The 22,433-nt window shown below is 51.0% G+C and overlaps 10 protein-coding genes across 10 annotated transcripts; 6 read left to right on the plus strand and 4 right to left on the minus strand.

Moving 5' to 3' along the window:
- Positions 1–536: 536 nt before the first annotated feature.
- Positions 537–1,243, plus strand: M437DRAFT_86526 (uncharacterized protein; the record flags this gene model as incomplete). Its single annotated transcript, XM_041028477.1, has 2 exons — positions 537–1,067; positions 1,115–1,243. The coding sequence occupies 2 exons, from the start codon at positions 537–539 to the stop codon at positions 1,241–1,243; spliced, it is 660 nt and encodes a 219-aa protein (XP_040877838.1).
- Positions 1,244–1,487: 244 nt separating this feature from the next.
- M437DRAFT_86527 (putative transcriptional elongation protein Spt4) lies at positions 1,488–1,958 on the minus strand (the record flags this gene model as incomplete). Its single annotated transcript, XM_041028478.1, has 3 exons — positions 1,488–1,518; positions 1,575–1,627; positions 1,683–1,958. 3 exons carry the CDS (start codon positions 1,956–1,958, stop codon positions 1,488–1,490), a joined length of 360 nt encoding a protein of 119 aa, XP_040877839.1.
- A 2,385-nt stretch (positions 1,959–4,343) lies between these two features.
- Positions 4,344–6,314, plus strand: M437DRAFT_53675 (uncharacterized protein; the record flags this gene model as incomplete). Its single annotated transcript, XM_041022567.1, has 1 exon — positions 4,344–6,314. The coding sequence occupies one exon, from the start codon at positions 4,344–4,346 to the stop codon at positions 6,312–6,314; it is 1,971 nt and encodes a 656-aa protein (XP_040877840.1).
- An 811-nt stretch (positions 6,315–7,125) lies between these two features.
- M437DRAFT_53751 (uncharacterized protein) lies at positions 7,126–7,551 on the minus strand (the record flags this gene model as incomplete). The annotated part of the gene is made up of 1 exon (XM_041022584.1): positions 7,126–7,551. One exon carries the CDS (start codon positions 7,549–7,551, stop codon positions 7,126–7,128), a length of 426 nt encoding a protein of 141 aa, XP_040877841.1.
- A 3,319-nt stretch (positions 7,552–10,870) lies between these two features.
- M437DRAFT_77178 (uncharacterized protein) lies at positions 10,871–12,070 on the plus strand (the record flags this gene model as incomplete). The annotated part of the gene is made up of 3 exons (XM_041026754.1): positions 10,871–10,883; positions 11,028–11,509; positions 11,570–12,070. The coding sequence occupies 3 exons, from the start codon at positions 10,871–10,873 to the stop codon at positions 12,068–12,070; spliced, it is 996 nt and encodes a 331-aa protein (XP_040877842.1).
- Positions 12,071–12,099: 29 nt separating this feature from the next.
- Positions 12,100–14,273, minus strand: M437DRAFT_53512 (histone deacetylase clr3; the record flags this gene model as incomplete). The annotated part of the gene is made up of 4 exons (XM_041022537.1): positions 12,100–12,511; positions 12,576–12,760; positions 12,812–12,923; positions 12,973–14,273. The coding sequence occupies 4 exons, from the start codon at positions 14,271–14,273 to the stop codon at positions 12,100–12,102; spliced, it is 2,010 nt and encodes a 669-aa protein (XP_040877843.1).
- Positions 14,274–15,779: 1,506 nt separating this feature from the next.
- Positions 15,780–16,708, plus strand: M437DRAFT_53584 (flavo protein WrbA; the record flags this gene model as incomplete). Its single annotated transcript, XM_041022551.1, has 4 exons — positions 15,780–15,806; positions 15,906–16,139; positions 16,190–16,489; positions 16,544–16,708. 4 exons carry the CDS (start codon positions 15,780–15,782, stop codon positions 16,706–16,708), a joined length of 726 nt encoding a protein of 241 aa, XP_040877844.1.
- A 419-nt stretch (positions 16,709–17,127) lies between these two features.
- M437DRAFT_67986 (P-loop containing nucleoside triphosphate hydrolase protein) lies at positions 17,128–18,352 on the minus strand (the record flags this gene model as incomplete). Its single annotated transcript, XM_041025029.1, has 2 exons — positions 17,128–18,178; positions 18,228–18,352. The coding sequence occupies 2 exons, from the start codon at positions 18,350–18,352 to the stop codon at positions 17,128–17,130; spliced, it is 1,176 nt and encodes a 391-aa protein (XP_040877845.1).
- A 262-nt stretch (positions 18,353–18,614) lies between these two features.
- M437DRAFT_86534 (DUF1746-domain-containing protein) lies at positions 18,615–19,597 on the plus strand (the record flags this gene model as incomplete). The annotated part of the gene is made up of 2 exons (XM_041028479.1): positions 18,615–18,784; positions 18,838–19,597. The coding sequence occupies 2 exons, from the start codon at positions 18,615–18,617 to the stop codon at positions 19,595–19,597; spliced, it is 930 nt and encodes a 309-aa protein (XP_040877846.1).
- A 1,083-nt stretch (positions 19,598–20,680) lies between these two features.
- Positions 20,681–22,153, plus strand: M437DRAFT_53765 (uncharacterized protein; the record flags this gene model as incomplete). The annotated part of the gene is made up of 1 exon (XM_041022586.1): positions 20,681–22,153. The coding sequence occupies one exon, from the start codon at positions 20,681–20,683 to the stop codon at positions 22,151–22,153; it is 1,473 nt and encodes a 490-aa protein (XP_040877847.1).
- Between the last annotated feature and the right edge of the window lie 280 nt (positions 22,154–22,433).

Here is a 22,433-nt window from a genome sequence, read left to right on the forward strand (position 1 = left end):
CAACAATAGTGAATAGGAAACAGTACTGTCTCATACAGGTCGTGTTCTCTTTCTCTGCAAAACACCATATTGCCTTGTTTCCGAATCTACATACAACCTGAAGTATTCATGTCTTATTAATAGAGTAGAATCTCTTCTGTGCGCATCACAAGACTCGAGGCCTAGACCCACTGCAACATGGCTCTCAATTTCTTGATTGTTTGCCGTCTACAAGTGACCGCACTCATGACGGAACTTGCAATGTCCAGACTCAACCCATTGGTCTATCCATATTGTGTAGCAGCATTGATCAAGGTTAGATGCGTTGCGCATGTTCGGTGGTACAGGTAGGCCGGTCTTGTGCCCTGGATGCTACTTGATAATGAAACAACACCATCTACACAGCCCCTAGGATTCTGACATGTATCCCTAGGTATGCTCAAGTGCAAACCATCTGATACGCTGTCTTATGATTCTTGTCCTTCAACACACCCTCGAGTGACACAATGTTTGAGTCTAGATAAATTCACCAAATTCGACTGTTCAATGTGAACCACATGTCTCCTTTATCCGCAACGTCTGTCTCTCATATTTTGGCATCTGCCACAACAAGGCCACCATTCCAGATCAGTCACAGTCCCGTGGTGATGATAGACACGGCCCAATCTCCTCCACCAACGCCACATGGTTATGTGCTCTGGCAAAAGCAGACGCTGCGCGAACAAAAGGATGCTGTGGGAAAACCATTTCCACCTCAGTACGTTGAATTAAGGGGCTGGAAGTTTGTACGTATCGAGGACCTGGCTATTTGTGCCCAGCCACCATCCTCAGGCTTGCCTTCATTTGAAAGGCGTGATCAGGAGCTCAACGATGAGCCTGAACAATTGGTGGAGAGGGCCAAGGTCAAAGAATACATCTTCACAGGCTCTCGCGAACAAGACATCCACGCATTGCATGACTACATCGAGGCTTGCAACAAGGCCATTCATGCTCTTGATCCTGCCAATCGAGAAGCACGTACACTGGCAAGGTTGAAGCTTCGGATGGACATGACAATCCTTAGAGAGTCACTGAAAGAGGAGCTTGAGGTATGCCGCATAGTCCATATCGACCCATTCATGCTCACAGGGGCTAGGTCTTGACAGAAGAGAACAGTGAAGATGGCTACCAGGGATTCGATGATGGGCCGATCGACGAATGCCAGTTCCCGCGATCGAAGATGCGACCGAAAGGATATCGTTGGTCCTGTCCAGGGTGGCTATGATTGTGTCGTAGTCAGTATCAGCATGCTGCTTGATATGTATGGAGTGATCTGCGGGTCGTGTCCTGATTGAGAATTCCAAGTTTTCCATTTGATGACGAATGAAGACTCTCTTTACTTCCACTTGGTGTTTGGGTATCAAAATGCAACATCCTTGTGGCAGTGCCCGCCGTGCCTAACCATTTTCCCAGCCTCAAAACGCCGTCGCTCTTTTCGTAGATGATTCGTGTATGGAAAAATATGCAGATTACATGTCGTCGATGCTAGTGCCGTCGCGACTGATAGGCGTTAGTCTTAGTGTCAGGCAGTGTCGACGTATGGAGAGTGAACTCACGGGATGTACTTGACGCCGGCGGCTTCGACGGTTGAGATGATTTCTTCAGGCAGCTGGGCGACACAGTTAGTGGTATTGAAGCGGTGTATGCGCTAGCTGTCTGCTTACAATGCCAGTGACCTTGACAGCGTAGACACCAGGGACATAGCTGTCGAGGCGCTGCCACCTGGCTACCCAGCTGGTAGTAGGGTCGGCAAGAGTGATGAGGCCCTCAAAGACCTGGCTGGTACATTCCTGGATGGCATCGTCGTGGCCAGACAGCTCAAGGAACTCTTCGCAGTTGGGGCATCCCTCACGGCGGAAGCGCGAACCTGGGAGGACAATGCTGCAGACCATGCAGGCGCGCAGCGAGCGGTGTTGTGAGGGTGGCACAAAGTTGGACATTGTGGTGGATGTGATGGTAGGCGACAGAGAAAGGAGAGTGTGAGAGATGTCGTCTTTGTCGAACAGATGTTGATGATGATGCTCAAAGCGAGACGCATCCAGAGCCAAAGCCAGAGCCACGCTAAGAGTTGCTCCTAGCCCGTCGGCTAAAACTATCAACATCTTCCACCCCACATGGCAGGCCAAGCTTTCTCGACCGCGGCGGCGGCGGCGGCGAGCAACAGAAAGTGGCATATCCAAGTGTCTGTGCTGCTTTGTGAAATTCCACCATCTTCCCCTCTACATACATAGCATTCTTGGAGCTTGAACCCATATTTTTCATCTGGTCTTGCTTGCTCAGCTCCATATCCGCTCTATATACTAGAAATCAGCTTCGCCTGCGCCATCTCTTACCAAAACTCTATATAACATCCCTCCACCATAACCATGGAGGAGGCAACCGCCCTCAAGAATCAGGGCAACGATGCCTTCAAGAACAAGGACTGGCCCAAGGCAATCGACCTCTATACTCAGGCTATCGATAAGTACGACAAGGAGCCTTCATTCTACACCAACAGAGCCCAGGTTCGCAACAAGTCGCAATCCTATCTTCTGCGTCTGCCCCACTAACTTGACGACAACAGGCTCACATTCGACTTGAAGCATACGGATACGCTATCGCGGACGCTACAAAGGCTATCGAGCTGAACCCTGACTTTGTCAAGGTGCGAACTACCAAATTCAACCCGTCCACGTGCTCTCCTACTGACACTCGACCAGGCCTACTACCGCCGCGCCGTCGCCAACACCGCCATCCTGAGACATTCCGACGCTATCCACGATTGGAAGATTGTTGTCAAGAAGCAGCCCTCGGACAAGGTCGCCCGCGCTCAACACGATGCTTGCCAGAAGGTTATTAAGCGCGATGCCTTTCTCAAGGCCATTGAAGCCCCTGACGCTCCCTCAGCCGCCGAGGGCCTCGACCTGGCCAACATGGCCATTCCCTCCGACTATGACGGTGTCAAGCTGGGAGACGAAATGACGCTGGAATTCGTTGAGGATATGATTGAGCGTTTCAAGAATGGCAAGAAGCTGCCTCTAAAATACGTGTACCAGATTGTTCTGGCCGTCAAGGACATTTGCTACAATGAACCTACCATGGTAGAGACGCATGTCGACAAGGGCAAGAAAATCACTGTTTGTGGTGACACACACGGTTCGTTCTTAGGGCTACCTAATTTTCCTGGCCAAATTGCTAACAACTCCTGTAGGACAATACTTTGATTTGATGGAGATCTTCAGAATGAACGGACGTCCCTCAGCCGACCACGCATACTTGTTCAACGGAGACTTTGTCGACAGAGGCAGCTGGTCTTGCGAAATCGCACTTCTGCTATACGCCTACAAGTGGCTGTACCCCAAGTCAATGTTCCTGAACCGCGGCAACCACGAGACAGACGACATGAACAGAATGTATGGCTTTGAGGGTGAATGCAAGGCCAAGTACAACGAGCGCACCTTCAAGCTCTTCTCGGAGTCTTTCAGCGCACTGCCTTTGGCTACGCTGATCGGTGACAAGTTCTTTGTTCTTCACGGAGGCCTCTTCTCAGACGACAATATCACACTCGACGACGTTAGAAAGCTTAACAGACACAACCAGAAACAACCCGGGCAAAGTGGATTGATGATGGAGATGCTCTGGACAGATCCTCAGACGGCTCCAGGAAGAGGACCCAGCAAGCGTGGAGTGGGATTGCAGTTCGGACCTGACGTGACCAAGAGATTCTGTGAGAAGAATGGACTGGAAGCCATTATCCGAAGTCACGAGGTTAGAATGGACGGTTACGAGGAAGAACACGACAGCAAGTGCATCACCATCTTCTCGGCACCCAACTACTGCGATTCAACAGGCAACAGAGGCGCCTTCATCAACATCGAGGACAACTACAAACTGCAGTTCAAGCAGTTCGATGCAGTCAAGCACCCCGATATCAGACCCATGGCATACGCCAGCTCACCCATGATGGGTATGATGTAAAGAGAATTTTGATACAAGAGACGGGCGGTTCATTCTCAAGGCGTTCGGGGCATGTGTCAAGTGCAAAGGTCGTGGCATGCAGCATTTAGCGGGGAGGTCATGGCGGGAGTAACTTGTGGAGGACGATATAGGAGGACCGGATGTAAGATTATAGCAATGACTGTCATGTTGATACAGTATAAGGAAGAATCGATGAGTAATGTGTACTTGTTGATGGTTTTAGAGGAAAGCAGCAGCAGCTTATGGCGAAGCACTTTCACATGCTTACGACAATTGCAGTCTTGGCAAGGGTCCAAGAGCGTGAAGCAGTGGAAAGGGCAAGAGGGGAGGAATTGTACAAAGTGACTGTCCAGGCAGGCTGCGATGCAATGCACTTTCCCAAGCTGAGTCCGTTACAGTGTCGCTTTACTGTGTCGCTGGCGGCATCGCTGCTGGTTCTGTCCATCTATCTCTTCCTCTGGAACCCGCACTTCGCCTACGCCTCTGAGATAGAAACTCCGAACGCTGCCTCCCCGCTCATTGTGCTGGACGATTACGCGCTCGACTCGCTAGACGACTTGGACGATGCAGAAGATGTATACGAAAGTGCACAGGCAGACGAACAAGATGTACAACACATGAAAAGAGCTACGGGAGATGTCGTGACGCTGGGCGGAAGCAACGTGCCCGGGCTGCTTAACATTGAGGCTGGCAACACAACCATCTGGCACTTCACCAACTCGTCGCTCTGGGCTCCCTATGCGAACCACACTCCTGGTCTTCCTAGCCCTATCGACGATGGCGATACGGGCGACTCTGGCACCATCTACAAGCGCCAGAATCCCGCAACCAGGCTGGTTTACATCTCCGTCACCACTTGTCTACAACCTCAGTGGAATGGCTCGACAAATCAGACGACCCTCCCACCTCAGCTCACCCTTTTTGTCTCCAACTCTACCTCGAACAAAGAGCCCGGCCCAGATGCTCCTGCCGATAGACAAGTCGCCATCACCCTTAACGAGGGCTTTGCCAATTACTCGATGAACGCCACGACCGATATCTACATGTCAGTCCATGCTCCCCAAATGCCCGCCAATTTTACTGGCATCTGGAACTACGAAATCGCTGCCTCTATTGACAACTACTACCATGGCGCCCATCCTGACTCACCCTTCCTCTATCTGGTTGATACCGACACCCATGCCGCTCTGCTTGTCACAAACAACTTGACTCAAGCCAACCCCGGTGATCTTGTCTACCAACAGTGGATGAACCTCACTTCGCCCTTCACAGTCTTTGTCCAGCCCACTCTCGAAAGAAGTCTTGATGGTATGCGGAACAGCTATTGCGGCATGACCCATGCTAGCATTAACAATGCTTCAAGCTCTGTACAGTCGGGAATGATCACTCGTGGCTTAGGCCACAAACCTAAAGAGCAGTTCTACATTCAGGACTTGAATGGCAGTACCTCGTACTTCGGAGTTCTAGCCATGGAAGGCAACTCAACAAAGACAGGCAGTGGCGTTGTTGGCGGTGGAGGTCAAGTCTGGCAGGCCGTCAACTTCAAGACCAAGGCCGACAACAACTGTGCTCTCGTCTTCAACTTGACCTTCTGCCACGATGTTGCCTATGCCGTGCCCAGCAATCCGGAAAGGTATCCAGACCAGCCCTCTCTGAGCGCTGTATACGATTCGTATGCCGCCGGCCTGTACGAGAACTTTGACAAGTCACTACAGCAAATTCCCTGTAATACAACCTTGTCAGCCCAGTACTCGCCCGCCAAGAATTGCGACGACTGTGCCGATGCATACAAGCAGTGGCTCTGTGCCGTCACTATGCCACGCTGTGAGGACTTTTCTTCTCCTCTACCATGGCTGCAACCCCGCAACATGGGTCAAAAGCCCATCAACTCATCCTCCTCTTCGATCGGCAGCATGCCCAATTCAGACATGTTTCAGCAAATACAAGATCAGCTGAATCAGCAATACATTCCCATGATCTCTGCCCCAGGTGACAGCGCTGCCTTCCGTCAAACCTACGGCTCTGTTCAAGCCACCAATAGCTCCCGCAATCCGACTATTATCGTCGATACTATTGCTCCTGGCCCGTACAAGGAGGTCCTGCCCTGTGAGGACTTGTGCTACAGTCTAGTGCGTAGTTGTCCAGCTGCTCTGGGTTTTGGCTGTCCTGACCCGGGCAGAGGGCTTGAAGTCGATTATGGCCAGAGAAGTGACGATGGACAGGTGACTTGCAGTTACCTTGGTGCGGTGTATTACTTGAATACGGCGCCTGCATTCAGCGGTGCTTCCTCACTAGCTATTGCGGTTGCTGCTGTGCTGTCACTGTGCATAGTGATCTAAAAGAGTGGTGGATCATAGATGTAGTTTCTTACAGCATAGCGATTGGCGTTTCTTGCAATAAAGTCTGGCACTTTTGAGAGGGGTTTGCTTGTAATTTCATGATACCATTTTCTTCATCTCTTTCCCTCTCAAACATGCATCTTCTTTTGTTGATTGAAGCGCATCCTTCACTGAACTTACCAGCGGGCAATCGTCTTGAAGAAGTGTGATTCGAAACGACACACCACCTTGGACGCCTTCTGGAAAGTCTTGAAACACGAGTGACTTCTATGAACCATCCAAGTCTTCCAGAAAGGTGTTTTGTGTGGTGGGTTGGTGCCTCTGAGTGCTTGGACCTACAGTATCCAACCTAGGTTTCATGTTTAATATCGCTTGGACCACGCTTGCCACGGCATCGATATCCCGAATTGCTGGGTTTCAGAGATCGCCTTCTGGCACTTGACTTGGTGGCACTTGTTTGGCACAGATGTGGTTCATTTCTTTGGTTCTTTTGGTGGTAAGTTTGATTTGATTTGATTTTTGCTCAATCCAAGAAGGATGATCATCTATGTGATGTAAAGTTTCTCTATATACATTATCCATGTCCTTTTGAAGAGGATGCTGGTAAGTTGCGTTGGTCATGTGTAGGAATGTACACCTTTGCGCAGGCATGCAGCTGCTTCAGCTGTGCTGCTAGAAATTGACCTCATGAGATCTGCCGATGAAAAAATATGTCGGTACGAGAACCGCCGGGGTATATGCAAGAAAATAGACAAAAGATACAAGAAAATGAAAACATAAATCGTAACCAGAGTTGGAGGGGCCAAATCGCCTACTTGGAGGCGACGACAGCGAGAGCGATGATGGCGCCAATCAGAGCGACTCCCACAAAACTCATTATACGGTTGAGGTTTCTCCACCATCGAGCCTTGAGGTATCTGCGCTCTAGATTCCAGTTTCTCAATTCGGCTTGCAAACCATGAGGGTAATCGGTCTTTTCGCCTTCGAGCTCGGGAATATCCTGGGTGGACTCAAGGTTGGTCATGGTGGTTTCCATAGGCCTATGTGGCAATGGAAGGAATGCTGCGATCATCCAAAAAAGCGGACACAAGAAACCAAGGCAGAAGAAGAGTATTTGGCGATTGCCGCGAGAGAAGACAAGGCTGTTGAGGGCTTCGTCGAAGCTAGGAGCGCGCCAGGTAGAGAGGCGGTGGGAAAGACGGCGAGAAGGGGCGAGATGAGGAGGTGTGTTGTACATGTGGCTGGCGGCAAGGGATTGAGGGTAGTTGGAGGAGCTGTACGTCTGCTCGCGGGGTATCGCGCGTCCAGAGTTGACTGTTTTCTGTCGACGGGGTGGCTGGAAGGTAGGCGCAGAGCTGTGCCTGCCTCGAGGAATAACGGTAATAGCCATGCTGTCGGTCGAACTTGAGGTTGAGCTAGCGGTATCATTGTCGTTGTCGATGTCGCTGAAATCAAGCTGGCTCTCATCAACATACAACTCCGCCAGACTACTACTCCGCGTGACAGAGGACATGGTGTTGGTAGATTGGCTCTGGTTCATATTCGCTCGAGGTCGGTAAGGGCGGAAGATGCTTGGAAGGAAATGAGAAGATTTGGGAGAGGTACTACGGGGTGTGCCTCCTTGAGACGACTGCTGCAGGCTCATCAAGCTGTTTCCGGCACTCTCCCAGCGTCGATGATGGGCCCATGGAAGCATGCGCATAGCTGGAGGGGCTTGGTGGTGAGGAGGTAATTGTCCGTCCGAGAGAGCAAGACTGACAGTGCTTTCGTTTCCGTTAGGGAAGTGCAGCTTTCCACGGTAGAAAGACTTGGCCCATTGTGGAAAGATGGAAGAGCCTTGAGATCCACGATCAGGGTTGTAAGTTGTTGCAAGGGTATAGTTGGAGCGCGCGGATGCAGGGCGAGGATCAGAAGCTGATCTGCCTCGGGACATCAGACCCGATCTTTGCGTACGCAACGGATGAGCTTGAAGTTCGGCAATAGTGTCATCTTGCTCCGATTTGAAGTCGGTAGGAAGTTCGTGGATGCCTGACGAGCTCGGGTGAGTGATAATTGGGCTACTCAGCTGTTGTACTTCACGAGGGCTGCTTGAGAACAAAGGCTCTGGCACTGCCGAATTCTCTCTGTTCAGTTCCCAACGAGAGCTCTCGGTCGATAGGGTCTGGTAATTGCTGTCGGTCATGATTGACGAATATGAGCTAGAGCCGATGGTTTGGCGTCTAACATACCAGTTTCCAGACTGCGATGAGGGGTTGACCACTGGTGGTGATGTGAAGATGTCGGCCGTTGAACTGCTGAGATCACGAATTATTGACTGGCTGGAAGGCTCGGACTCGGATGCGATGGTGGAGAGGTTCGACATGCGCACTACACCAGCTGACGCAGAATGCATATGCGTTCGCTTTTTGGCAACGGAAAGTGGTGGCAAGTTTTCGGCCTCGCTAGATGACCAGGCACTGCTTGCAGACTGCGACTGCGCCGTGGGTGGCCGAACTTGGGCGTATTGTACCGATGTCATACTTTCAGTAGATTTGGCATAATGAATGACATTATACGAGTTAGATCTCGAGTGTTCCGGCGGCGTGCTCGAGTACTGAGAAGGCGAGCTCACATCGTAGACTTCGATATTTGGGCCTGATGATCCTGATGCGCTAGTCGTGGCCAGGGATACAGATCTTCCAGCTTGAGGATTCGGAGCGTCATTTCTAGGGGCATCAGAGCCGCGTGAGCCTGGACCAGATGATGATGACGCTGATACAGGACGTATGGTAGACGCTTCAAAACTTGTTTCTACGACAGCTGGCAGAGCCTCCTCTCTGAGTCTTTCCTTCTCGCGCTCTTCAGATGCGATAGGTGTTGGCGTGTTTCGTAGAGTTCCATCCATCGAGAACCGGGCACTCGTTGGAGAGAGGGAATCGTCATTGCAATAAGTGTCCGCAGCAGATGTTGTAGTTGATTGAGAGAAATTCGAGGAGCGCTTAGAGTATCTGTTGTTGGTAAATTGCGCCGAAAGCCTTCCTGACTGGCCAGCAGAAGGATCCAGCTTGTCATGTACCTTGGCGTTGAGACTCGAGACTCCTTGATCATTCTGAATTGTGTACCCGTGCTTTGTAGCCTTGGTGGGCTGTAGCACTTGAGCGGGCTTGTGTGGGTAAGGATTCTTGTTGTAGACATTTTTTAGACTGTTGTTGGAACCAACCAGTCGGATAGTAGGATGTTCGCCATTTTCCCGATTGAGATCCGAGGGGGTTCGTTCATGCAGCGCACTACGACTTTTGGTGGAAGCCGGTCGCAGGTTGAATCTGCCATTTTTGTCCAGTTCAATGGACTGCCGCGGAGAGAATACGCGGCCAGACATGTGGAGTTAGAAATGAGTGTAAAAACGAGAAATATTGGTGGAATAAAAGAGTGACAGGGTATCGTTAGGCGGAACAATGAACGGAATAGACACTAATAGTGCGACATTTCAAAAGAGCGGACGGAGATAAATCCAGAGACTCGAACGCGTCGAGTTGGGCGAGAAGGAAAAAAGCTGGCAAGCGTGTTGAGAAGGAGCGACGGGCGGTTAAGGGACAATTCTGGACAACGCAGAGAAGATGGCGAGTCACGATAGCTGCGGGGAGAGGCGGGTCGGGTTATATTATTATAGGGCTGCTGTGAAGAGCGCAACTGGTGAGATAAACGAGAGACTGATGAAGAGCCAAACCTCAGCCGTCAGAAGTGGCAGACAGTCGTGTCCATATGAAAGCAGTAGTTACGTCCGTGCCATAGGAGTCAAAAAGGTCTACTGGCCATACAGTAGCCATTACGCCCTGAACCGGTTGTGGGAGATGAGTTCCACACGGACAAGAAGCTGTCAGGATGGCCGGTTCAATGAGGCGTCCAAGTTGCCGGCACCAAGGGGCCTAGTAGCGCGGAAGCGACGTGCTCCGTCCCTGAAACGCTGTCGAGTCGTGTCTGACGGCGATAGGCAACGCGCAAAGAGATGGTTCTGCACAACATTTCGATACGCGAAGCCCCAAACGGGTGTCGCCAAAAGCTTGCTCGTGCGAGCTTTTGGCTCACCGATCATCCTAAAAACACATGCTTAGGAAATTGCGAGAGACCAGCCAGCGCAACGTGCGATCCTCTTTGGCGGGACCTGCACACGCGAACAAGCTGCGCACTGGCAACCGCGGGCTTGGGTTAAGAAGCATGGGCGCACTTCTTGTCCAGCATCCGAGACGAACGCCTACATCATTCCATGCTCTTCTCAAACATCGAGGCTGACTGACATTTGGTTGTTCAATCTTTCTCGAGACAAACCTCGAACGTCCAAGACGGAGTGATTACGCTGTCGATTGTGGATAACTTTAAGCAGCGTTTCAACTGCTGGCCGTTTCGTCATCTCCAGCTTCCCCTTTGCTATTGTTGGCCGCCGACACCGCCTGCCGCACACCATTCCTGAGCCTGCCGTTTGTTTCTACCGTTGTGTAATCTCTCACATCAAAACATCTCGCGCAAGAAGGAGATTTCAGCGTTCGCAGCGTTTTCGTCATTCTCGGCCTCTGTCTAACATGCTACCCACGAGTAAGTCCATATCGATACAGCCGAAGAGAGAAAAATAGAGAAAAGATATGAAGCGGCATGACTATCTACCCGGCGTGTCATGCTAATCGACAAGCGGCGTTGTCAGATAGAAACGCACGAACTGACCTCTATCTTCTGCAACAGCGCCAGCGATCAGCCTTCACGTGGCGGGTGGCCTAACCGTCCTTTTCACAATCATCTATATTGCCCCCTTCTACCTTTCACCCACCCTGCGGAGCAATTCGATCGCCAATCGTAACACCCCTTCCGTCATTGAGGCGCGCATCCGCGCTGTAGTCTGGAGTTGTGTGGCCAGCGTAGTCATCACTGTCTGTGTGCTCTCTCTCAAAGGTCATGTTACCATTGGGGAGACACTTCATCTACTCGGTGTGTACCCTGTAAACGTTCTCGATACTGCCAAGTCTTTTCTCCTTGTAGCCATCCTCTTTGCAGGTCCTCTATTTGAAAGAGCCATCATCGAAGGAGAATGGAGAAGCTGGGGAGGTACTGCAATCAAGGAAACGGTCTATGACGACCTTATAGGTTGGCGTAATCTTGTTGTTGGCCCTGTAAGCGAAGAAGTGGTGTTCAGAAGTCTTGCAATCTCCTTGTTTCTACTGGCTCAGGTACGTAGCCATTTTTTCAACTGTCGCGTTATCCATTCACTTTCTAATCATTCGTGACAGACATCCGCTCTGCGGATAACGTTCACTTCGCCATTGATCTTCGGTGTGGCTCATGTGCATCATCTGCATGAACACATCAATGCTTCTCGGCGCCCTGGAGCAAGCTATCTGGCTACTGCTCTAACGCCGTCGGTCATACTGCCCGGCTTGCTTCGTTCCATTTTCCAATTCCTCTACACTTCGCTGTTCGGCTTTATCGCTGCTTTTGTCTACTTGCGCACGAGCTCGCTCGTGGCATGCATTCTTGCCCACAGTTTCTGCAACTGGATGGGTTTGCCTAGATTCTGGGGCCGTGTTGGACAGGAAGTAGGAGAAGAAATGGTAGACCAAACACACTACGATGGCAGTGTGACTGATGCATTGCAGACTGGCACACATGGTCAGCGACTGTCCGTTGCCTGGACGATTGCATACTACGTCGTGCTTGTTGCAGGCGCTATCGGTTTCTGGAAACTTCGCTGGTCGTTGACATACAGCGATCTGGCTCTGATACAGTTCTAGATACGTAAAGTAGGCAGCCTGTGGCAATGCTACATCTCCACTTCACTGGCCACGACTACTGGTACGTCCGATGGCTGCCACCCGCTGATCTCCGCATTCAAGACACCCGTGACTTCCTTGTGATGGTATGCAAGCATCTCTTGCATGTCGTTGTAGTCGCTCTTCTGCAATGAGCCCCACTTCCTAGATGGAGGCTTCATCTTGTGCTTCTCCCACAAATAGTGGTCTGCAGCGACGTAAATCTTCGACGTGTCTTTGTACCATCGATCCAGGTAATCGTCTGTTGCGGATTTGTATGATGGCAGGGGACATGAATCGGATATAAAGCCAATAATCTTTCTTAGCTTTTCCCGACATCTGTCGTTCTTCTTGAGGAAGCCGATCAGACTTGAGTAGGCTTGACCGACGCCCATGAAGAAAACGTGGTTCGAGTCACTCAGTCTAATAGATGGTCAGCCGCCAGATTCTCAAGGCGACGGGAATAGTATTTCGACGATTGACTTACTCGATGTAGTTGTCCCACAGATACTTGGCAAGTGACTCAGTCTCATCGGTTCTCTGCTGTGGGTCTGCTTCTGCGGCGTACTCATGGCTATCGTCGGGCTCTGTGACATGCTTGGGGATGTTTATGTCGATGACAGCAAATCCTTTGTCGACCGCCCACTGTGTGTATTGCTTGACGGAATCAGTCTTCACCTAATGTCAGTGTGCGTCGAGCTTGGACAGATGAACGGTGCGTACCAGCCACGTGTTATGTAGTTGAAGTTCTCGAGTTCTTGGGTCAGTCTCCCCAGTGAGCTCTGGAGGATCGTGGAAGATGACAAGTAGTGGGCGAGCTTCGTAATGATTGGGGCTAGGATGGAATGTCAGTCACAGTGTAGCCAAATAGTCAGACTACTTACGTCGCCAACACCTGGTTCTTGAAGCTCCTTGATGCTTTGCTGTGCGCGATGAATAGATTCGACATTTCAAGGTTCTCCCAAAGCCATGCAGCTTGATAGTCCCGAACGATGTCATGCATTCTCTCGCTTCCTAGCTTCTTGAGCCTGTGAGAAGGGTTCCTGGGGTATAGACACGGCCAGTAATATGCCTGCTGGCGGAGAACTTCTTCGACAGTATCCACGGCAGAGGGTGTAGCTACCGTAGTGACGATTTTTCCGGGTGGTTCACCCATCAACGTGCGAGTGACTGCTAGAGCTGAGATCGCGATGGATCTCAAGTTGTATCCTCCTTCGAGACACACGGCAATCTTTCCATCGGCTAACGACATGAGCATACGTGTCATATGGCCATAGCCAGCAGGTGAAACATGGCACTTTCCTAGCATATCGCCCTCTGCAGCATCGAAGCCAGCAGAGACTACTACTAGGTCAGGGTCGAAGTCTTGTGCAATTGGCATGACGATTCTTTGGAACGCAAGAAGATAGTCAGCATCTGTCATCCCGGCTGTTCGCCACGGGATGTTGATGTTCTTTCCCAGACCAGCCCCTTCACCGCAGTGTAGATGATCTCCAGCAGGACCAGATGGGTAGAACTTTCCTCCTTGGTGGACGTGCAGGGAAATGTATAGCACATTGGGATCGTTGTAGAACGCCTGTTGTACGCCATTGCCATGGTGAACGTCCCAATCAAGGATCAGGACTTTGCGACATTTGTCACCAAACTCCTTTTGGCAAGCCTTGATCGCGATAGGAACGTTGTTGAAGAGGCAGAACCCCATTGGTTCATCGTGTTCAGCGTGATGTCCAGGCGGACGGATGACAGCCACGGCATTCTTGACATGGCCGTTCAGGATTCCTCGACATGCTTCGATAGCGCCTCCAGCTGAAAGTCTTGCACACATAGGCGAGTTCTTCGATAGATAAATGCTGTCCATCTGCTGACCAGCGTCGTGTAGAAGATCATTGTCCCAATTTTCTAGGCTAATGACCCAGTCGTAATGTCGCTCTGAGTGGACCGCGCAGACTTCCTCCTTTGTGACGAATCTGGTTGGGATTCTTGCGAGAACGGATGGCGCCAGGCTGACCGTGTTGGGGTCGTCAACTAGACCGGCATCTACTAATTCCTTGTAGATCGCGTAGATGCGCCTAGGATCTTCTGGGTGTACTCCTTGGTTCACTTCAGGGCGCACTTCAACATGGAAGCGCATGCGAACATCATAGACCAGTCCAGTCTGAGAAGTCGAATACGGGAGGTGCGCCATACCCTTTTGAGGTAATGGGATTACTTCTTGTCGAAAGGAAGGTGATCTAGATACGTCGTCTCGCTGACCATTCAACAGATTCTGATGTTTTGTTCGCGCCGTAGGAGATCTTATGTCGAGCACGAACGGGTCCATCTCGGTCGTGTCGATGACATTGCCGTCCATCAAATGGTCGGAGATGTCCATGTTTGAGGGCTGGAACTGGCTTATGTTCACGACATCACACAATGGAAGTTTGCTTGATGATCATTAGCAAATGGTCATGGTCAACTCACTTGCATGATTGCTATATCAAGCAACAAGTGAAAGGAAAGTGAGCGAAAAGGTTACCTGCGGCGCGAGCGTTTGAAGGTATCGATCGCTCACGAATTAATTCGTGAGTTGCAGTGAGCCGAGCTCAAATCAATAGGAAATGACAGGCAGATGTTGATACAGCAAGGCGATGTATCGTCAAGGTATCCGAGCATCTAGTCCGCGTTACAGCGCGTCCTGTCGCACGGTAACTTCCGGGATGGTTGGATTCTTTAGCAATTAAAGAATAGCTGCCCTTAAACCAGGATATAGAGAAATGGTTCTTTCATAGACACCGGAGGTAGAATATGGAGTGCTTTCAACCTCGGAGGATATAAAAGTACAGGGTTCTTGTCCCATCACTGGTTTATGGCTATGGCAGCCCCGAAGCCGAACAGCTTGGGTCGGTAGCTCTCAACGAGCGTTGAGTAGAACTATACACTTGCATAAAAACGACATCAACGTAATCATAGTAGCCATTCAGTTGGTAGGCTCATCAACTGGGCATCGGTGATCTCTAGCAGCAGGTGTTCATTGCACAATGACCAGAAGGGAGTTCAATAAAGCTGTAGTATATGGTCCAGGGTGACCCAAGCTTCACGAGGGAAGATTCAGCACCTTCTGTGTCAACAGCAAACGGGGTTGATCAACATCTGAACAGCAACCGCTTCATCTTTCGGGCCAGTTTGCTCGGTTCATTCAGTAGGTACCAAGTTGGGTTATCGTGCATTGATGATGACCTAACCACAATATTACGAAGCGTGCAAAGCAAAGTGTGCCACTCGACCTTTCATGAAACACGAAGGTTGAGCTCCAACAATAACACGTTGATGGATCCGGGCGCGATGTCTCTCCGCGGTGCGGAATAGAGTTATTGTTTGCTTATATCGCGAAAGATGCAAAATGCGAGTTAAGATCGCGGATTGAGCAGCCAGCTGACTCGATCACAGTCGGCACTTGGAGAAAATACCCCTTAAGCTGGCCTAAGCTTTCTCGATCTGGACATATTAGCTCACATTAATGAGCACTAAATTTCCAATCTAGACTTTGTCAGCCCGAAACGAAGACCCGCTTGCTAAATGTGAGTTAAGTGGGATAAACAATGTATATATTCGCATGCCCATCCCTGCCAACTGACATTTCTCCTTGTCTCATCTCTCAATCCACCTATCCTTTGATTGATCCCTAATAGCTTTTGCTATACACATATCAAAAATGGCTCCCCACGTCGCTATCGTCTTTGTAAGTCCCTCCTATGCTCGCCCATCATGGTCTTCTTTACTTTTTGAAGCTCGAGCTTGGGCCTTTCCAATTGAGCTCAATGGACTGACATGCATGTAGTTCTCGGCGTACGGCCACATCTCGCAGTTGGTCGAGGAGGAGGCCAGAGGTATCAGAGAGGCTGGTGGTAACGTCACCATCTACAAGATCGAGGGTACTCCCGAGACCGTGGGAGCCCAATACGAGGTGCTCACAGACCCCTCGACTCTCGAGAAGTACGATGGTTTCCTCTTCGGTATCCCCACCAGATACGGCAACTGGCCCGCTCAGTTCAAGACCTTCTGGGACAAGACTGTAAGCTACATCATGCGTGAAGCCTTGAACATATACTAATGATCCTCCAGGGTGGCCAATGGCAGAACGGTTCCTTCTGGGGCAAGTACGCTGGTGCCTTCGTTTCCACTGGCACCCCCGGCGGTGGTCAGGAGTCCACCATCATCAGCGCCATGTCGACCTTCGTTCACCACGGCATGATCTTCGTTCCCCTCGGCTACAAGACTGTCTTTGGTACTCTTGCTGACCTCACCGAGGTCCGTGGTGGCTCTCCTTGGGGTGCCGGTACCTTCGCTGGTCCCGACGGCAGCAGACAGCCTTCTCAGAAGGAGCTCTCGCTCGCCTACGAGCAGGGCAAGGCCTTCTGGACCGTCCTCACCAAGCAGAACATGGCATGACTGCATGATGGCGCCGCGGGTGCGGAGACCAACAACAAGCAGGAGGCCGTTGGTGGTGGGGCTCCAGTCACTGAGCCCAGCCAGAGCACAACACAAGCACCTAAGCAGCAGACCTCGACCGAGCCCCAGCACAAGGAGGAGCACGACAAGTCTGGTCCTTGTGGCTTGCCTGTCAAGTGCACCATCTCTTAGCCTCTGATTCCCCTTCTGCGTTGTTGTTAGTTCAGACTTAAATTTATACCCCCTATTCACAACCTTCACGCTACTATCAACACTGGTGCACTTCTTGACATGGACGTGACAAAGCGGGATATGTTCTCAAATAGGCATTGCAAAAGAGTGTTCACGTCATGAAGATACGGTAGACAGAACTCATAAAACATATGGATTGAATTGGTCATTAAGCATATAGTGTTACATGGGGCGGTATTAGCAGAAGGCAATTTGAAGCCATGGCCATACCATTGACCTAGCGAGAGCATCGGCTGGCGCTCTGGTACTTGAGCAGCAAAATTCTAGGGTGTCTTGCCGAGTCTGTTCAGTGGTCGCTACTGAGATGGTTGTAGTTGGCAGTCAGTAGAAAAGTATCATCAGAAGAAAGACTCAGCAATTCAGCTTCCAGCTAGAGCGCTGGCAATCTGCAGACTCAGATCAAGAATAGTGAGGTGCTCGTCACTTCCGTCAATCAATCTCTTGTCGGTCTGTGAAAAGGACATGACAATGCGATTCTTCTTGGGGTTGTCGATAGAGTCGTCCATGAGGATCTGCTCGTACAGTTGTGACACTAGCTGTGTGGCGCTCCAGCCTTCAGCGATTAGGTCTTGAACTACACGAGAGATGGCATCATAAACCGAAGCTCGAGTGTTGGGCTGCAAGGCTTGGACGAGGCGGGAGACAGTGCGATCAGGAACGACACCAGCAATCTCTTCGACACTCCGTACAGAAACCGAACCAGCCGTGACTTGATCATCAACGTCCATGGCATCGTCGTCGGGTTTTGATTGTTCTGCACCAGCCAGACGAGCAGCTGACTGCAGGAAAGTGATGGCTTTTCGCAGATCGCCCTCAGCGCAGCGGATCAGAGTATCGACAACTCCATCATCAAGCTTGACCTTCTCCATGGCGGCAATGTTTTTCAATCTCTTGCGAGCATTTCCACCATCCAAACTCTTGAATCTGAACTTGCTGCATCTACTGGCTAGAGGGTCGATGATGCGTGTGACATAGTTGCAGATGAGGCAGAAGCGAGTGATCTTGCTGTAGGTTTCCATTGTGCGACGCAGAGCGGACTGAGCATCCTGTGTCATGGAGTCTGCTTCGTCGAGGATGATGATCTTATAGGGCGGGCAGGGATACTTTTTGCGGTACTCTTCGCCTGCGGGACCAGAAGGAGGATTTGATAATTGCATGCGAGCAAAGTCCTTGACCTTCTCGCGGACAATGCTGATGCCACGTTCGTCTGAAGCATTGAGCTCGAGGACACGGGTCTTGATGAGTTCAGGGCCATAAAGCTGTTTGGCAAGAGCGAGGACGGTCGAGGTCTTGCCGGTACCAGGAGGACCATAGAAAAGCATGTGTGGGAGATTGGCGGACTGGAGGGTACGGCGGAGCACATCAACTGTATGTTCTTGCGAAGAGACATCGTCGAGCGACTTGGGGCGACTGAAAGCAAGTTAGCTACTGAGTGTTGAGTGGAGGATTGGCGACGGACTATTTCTCGACCCATGGTTGCAAGCGATTGTCGACTTTTGGGCCAGCAGATTTGGAAGAACCCTCTCCTGTGGCAGAAGCAGCAGCAGCGGCTTTGCGGGCCTTTAGATCAAAGAAATTGGCCATGGCTAGGTGATGTGAATGAGCAAGATGAAATGCTCGACTCCGGCTGGACTTCAGGCGCACGCGTCGCAGCGCGACACACAATCAACGCCCAAAGAGGAAGGGGGACTTGGCGAGGGCCAGCCAGCGTCATACGAACAAGTCGCAGCACAAGCAGACGCGACTTGGTCGTTTCAAACACTCCCGTCGCTCTTTTTTGTATGTACGGTACATGATGTTCGAGTAATGCGAGCGACACGACACAGCAACACATGAATGCCCGGAAATGAACCATGAGCCTGCGTCGTCGCTTCCGCTCGACGATGCGACCAGGAGAGAGCGCCTGCAGCGCAACAAGGCCACCTTCAACAAGAAGCGACATGCTTTCTTGCAGGACCTGCTGCGCAACATCGACCTTCTGATCTATGCCGAGCTGTCTGCCGTCTACTACATGGAGTGCGCCACTACGACTCCCATCTCACTCCAGTGTCATGCTGACAGCCTCGCAGCTGCTCCTTCACGCGCTTCCTAGTCCGGGCCGCTATACAATTCATCTTCTTAACACCCAAACCTGCCTTTCTTCCCGAACCTCCGCATCCCAGGCCCTACCTCGCTGCCATCTTTGGCTCCAACTTGCTGATCATCCTCTTGCACATCGTCCTCGACCGTCCCGAGGCTAGCGAGGCTACCAGAGGCTACCTGCATGGCGGTCTGGCTATGGATTTTGTTGGCCAGAAAGGCCCCACATCAAAGTTACATCTAGTCTTGCTGGACATTCTGATACTGCTCATGCAGCTTGTTCACCTGGCCGCAACCACGACTCGTCAGCGAGTCAAACAACAGACTTCGGCCACCACAACCCCTCCAACAGCAGTCCAGAATCACGACTTTGAGGAGCGAGGCCAGCTCAGATCCGACCATCAGCCAGTTGATCAAGAGCTGCACTCGCTAAACCAAACTCGCGACTCGTCAGCAAACACCGAGTCGTTCGTTGAGCCAGAAGCAGAGTCTGACGAGAGGCAGGCTTTGTTGGCTTCGACGGCGCCTCGCACAGATTCCTACATCTTTGACGCCTTCAACAGCGGTGAGATTATGATTGCCCATCTCAATCTCTTTGATGTGATCAAAACACAGCTCAAGGAGATGCGTGACCCCGGTCAATCCACAAGCACCGCTCCTCCTACGAGCAGCGGTCTACGTGCTAGGCTGGCGGACCGCAGTGCCTTTTTCCGAATGCGGATTGGTGGTGACCGTGTTTTCAATGTCTAGACTGGCGTGGCAGCAAACTGTTTGGCGTCTTCCCCCCATCCACCCCCAGCTTTCTCCAGAAACTCCCCGCCTAGCTTCGGCTTTGCAAATTTGGGGAACGTTAAGCCTCAGGCGTATTGTACACCTCCGCTCGTATAGAAACCATGACGCCACGAAACACACCGTCTGTAACACCTTCTCTATCCATTTGACCCCTTGCACAAGCTGTGTTAAACTCTACCCGACTTGCTGGCAGGCGATACCGCCCAGTTCCGAAGAAAAAATCTCTTTTCATGACCGAGGAGCCGACTTCCGCGTCAGCACCATCACACGTGCCAATTGTCCGTTAGATCCAGTGCTTGCACCATTTGCGTCTTGCCTCTGGTCTGTTTGCTTGCAACATGAGTGACCACATAGACGACGAGTTCAACAGCCTTGTCGTGTCGCGATCTCGTCAACACACGTCAATTCGCCTTTGTATCACACAATGCCACGCAATAAGGGTGCCACCTTGCCAAGCGCATGCTTCCAACTTCACCTCTTCATCTTGTCGGTGGTCTTCGCTTCACAGCTTTGCAAAACAACCCCTCTTCCTAGCGCTTCGTGATCATGCCACCGTGCTGGGTACTTTTACACAATAACAAACGGTTTGGGCAGAGTGATTGAAAAAGTAGCTTCTAAAGTCGTCACGAGATCTCCTTGGTTGCCGACACGGGCTTGGCCATTACCCCATAGTTTCAGTTCGATCATGTCGCATTACCCCATGGTAATTGAAGAATGTGTTCATCGTTCATACTGTGACTAATGGCCTGCAAGCCTTTTGCGATCCTTTCGCACGTTTTGCTCATTACCTCTGCTGTGGTTCGATATTCCCACGTGAACACTTTGCTCTAGGGCGTTTGCACAACGGAGTTTGAGGGGCCTATGAGTTTCTTGTAACGTAAGGACAATGCTCCTGCTTGAGGAGATATAGTCCTGGTAAAGTCCTTCCTCTTCCTCCCAAGTTTTCTTTCGATTCACTCACCACCATCTGACCTTCCCTTTTTGCAAAGAAGTACTAAACTTGCTTTGATATTTTCAATACTGCACTGCTACACAACCAAGATGCACATCAACGACTTCCCAGACGAGATACTCTCGTCCATCCTCGACTATGCTGCTCAGATGAATGCCGAAAATGGCGTCAAATACACATTTGGTCTTACCCAAGCTCCTCTACCTATCTCACGAACGCCATTGACCAGATACATCAGAGGTCCTGTCCAGCCCGAAGCACAACGCTGGGATGGAGCATCCAATCTCCGTGGCGTTTGCGCAAGATGGCATGACTGGGCGATTCGAAACACCATCAGAACTGTATCAATCAGAAGATGGCAAGGTTCTGAAAGATGGGCAGAGATCCCAACTCGACGTTCATCCTACGGAGCTTACGAGTTTATGAGTAAGCCCAGAGGCAGCGCAGTGTATCGTGATCCCTTTGGCTTTCTCAAGAGCGCTGTTAAGTTCTTTTCTCAGTTCCCAGATGTGGCGGGTGAGGTCCGCCGCATGTTCTTTGATGGGTTTAATACCGTCGAGACAGACCGCATGATATTCGATGTTTTGAGAAGCTGCCGTCATCTCACCTCCGTCAGCGTGCCTTGGACACTGCTGCGACACGGAACTGCACAAGACTGGATTCATCTGCTGGGCATTTCTTCTGAGGATGACGTCCCTCTCACATCTCTGGAGCTGCGTGCCACATGTCTGGGCAGTGCTCAAGAGAAGGAGTGGGCAGAAGTCGAGAATACCCACCCTCTCGCAGATCCTCGTGTCAACTTCTCGCAGCTGAAGCGTTTGAAGATCTTTGGCAACACGCTTCTGATGCCTATTGACGACGAGGACATGTTCAACATCGCACGCAGCGCGAACAACCTCGAAGAGTTCCACCTTACCAATCTCTCTACCGTCACAATTGCTGGAGTCATGGCGATTGTCAACTCCTCAGCAAACACTCTCCGTGTTCTTGAGCACTCGCCTCGCTCCGACGATGGCTTCTTCCATCCACACCCTGGCTACCTCTCTCCAGACACACATGTCTGCGAATCTCTGGCCTCCTGCCCCCGTCTCAAAGACCTCTCCATCTCCATCCCCAGCATGTGTGCCTGCCTCTTCTCTCATGAAGAAGTGGTCTGGGAGGGCGAATGCCAGGTCCGCGCCCTCGAACTCTGCGACCGTGATGGCTCTGCCGACACAGTCAAGGATTCCCTCCGTGCTCAGCAAGCACTGAAGTCACACCGTCTGCGCGATGTCCTCGCTTCGGCACGTACGCTGATGCAGAACCAGAAGCGTAAGCGCAAGGAACTTGACATTGAGCTCTTCTTTGCCGACTGCATCTTCGACCCTGCTGAGCGCGTCGTCCATGGCGATTTTTCCTTTGCCGAGGTATCGAGTGGCGGTGCTTGGCCCATGACTTGGGAACCTTCTGCCAAAGGACCCTATGGATCCACGGGTGTCTACGGTAAGACCGAGAGCTCGTGGATCTGTGTCAGTGAAGATGAGCTCCTGCGCGCTGTGGAGAAGAACTGGTTCAGACTTTGAGAGCCTAGTTGCTCCTTGTATTTCTTTTCCTTCTCTTGTTGATGCTTTTGAGACGTTCACCGCATTGACGAGACTCATGAACCTTAGCGTTGCTTTCATCTTGGCGAACCTGCTTTCCATATAATATGCATTGAGCGAGGACAAAAAAAGTTGCTGTTGTTTTACGTATCATCCGGGCATGGCGTTTGCTTTAAGTTTTTGATATTAGCTTAGCATTTTCATGAAATTAAATCCTCTTCTCTACCAAAAAAATTGTTACAGAAAATACCAATGTTGTGCC

The sequence above is a fragment of the Aureobasidium melanogenum genome, assembly GCF_000721775.1.
Source record: "Aureobasidium melanogenum CBS 110374 unplaced genomic scaffold scaffold_18, whole genome shotgun sequence".
NCBI lineage: Eukaryota > Fungi > Ascomycota > Dothideomycetes > Dothideales > Saccotheciaceae > Aureobasidium > Aureobasidium melanogenum.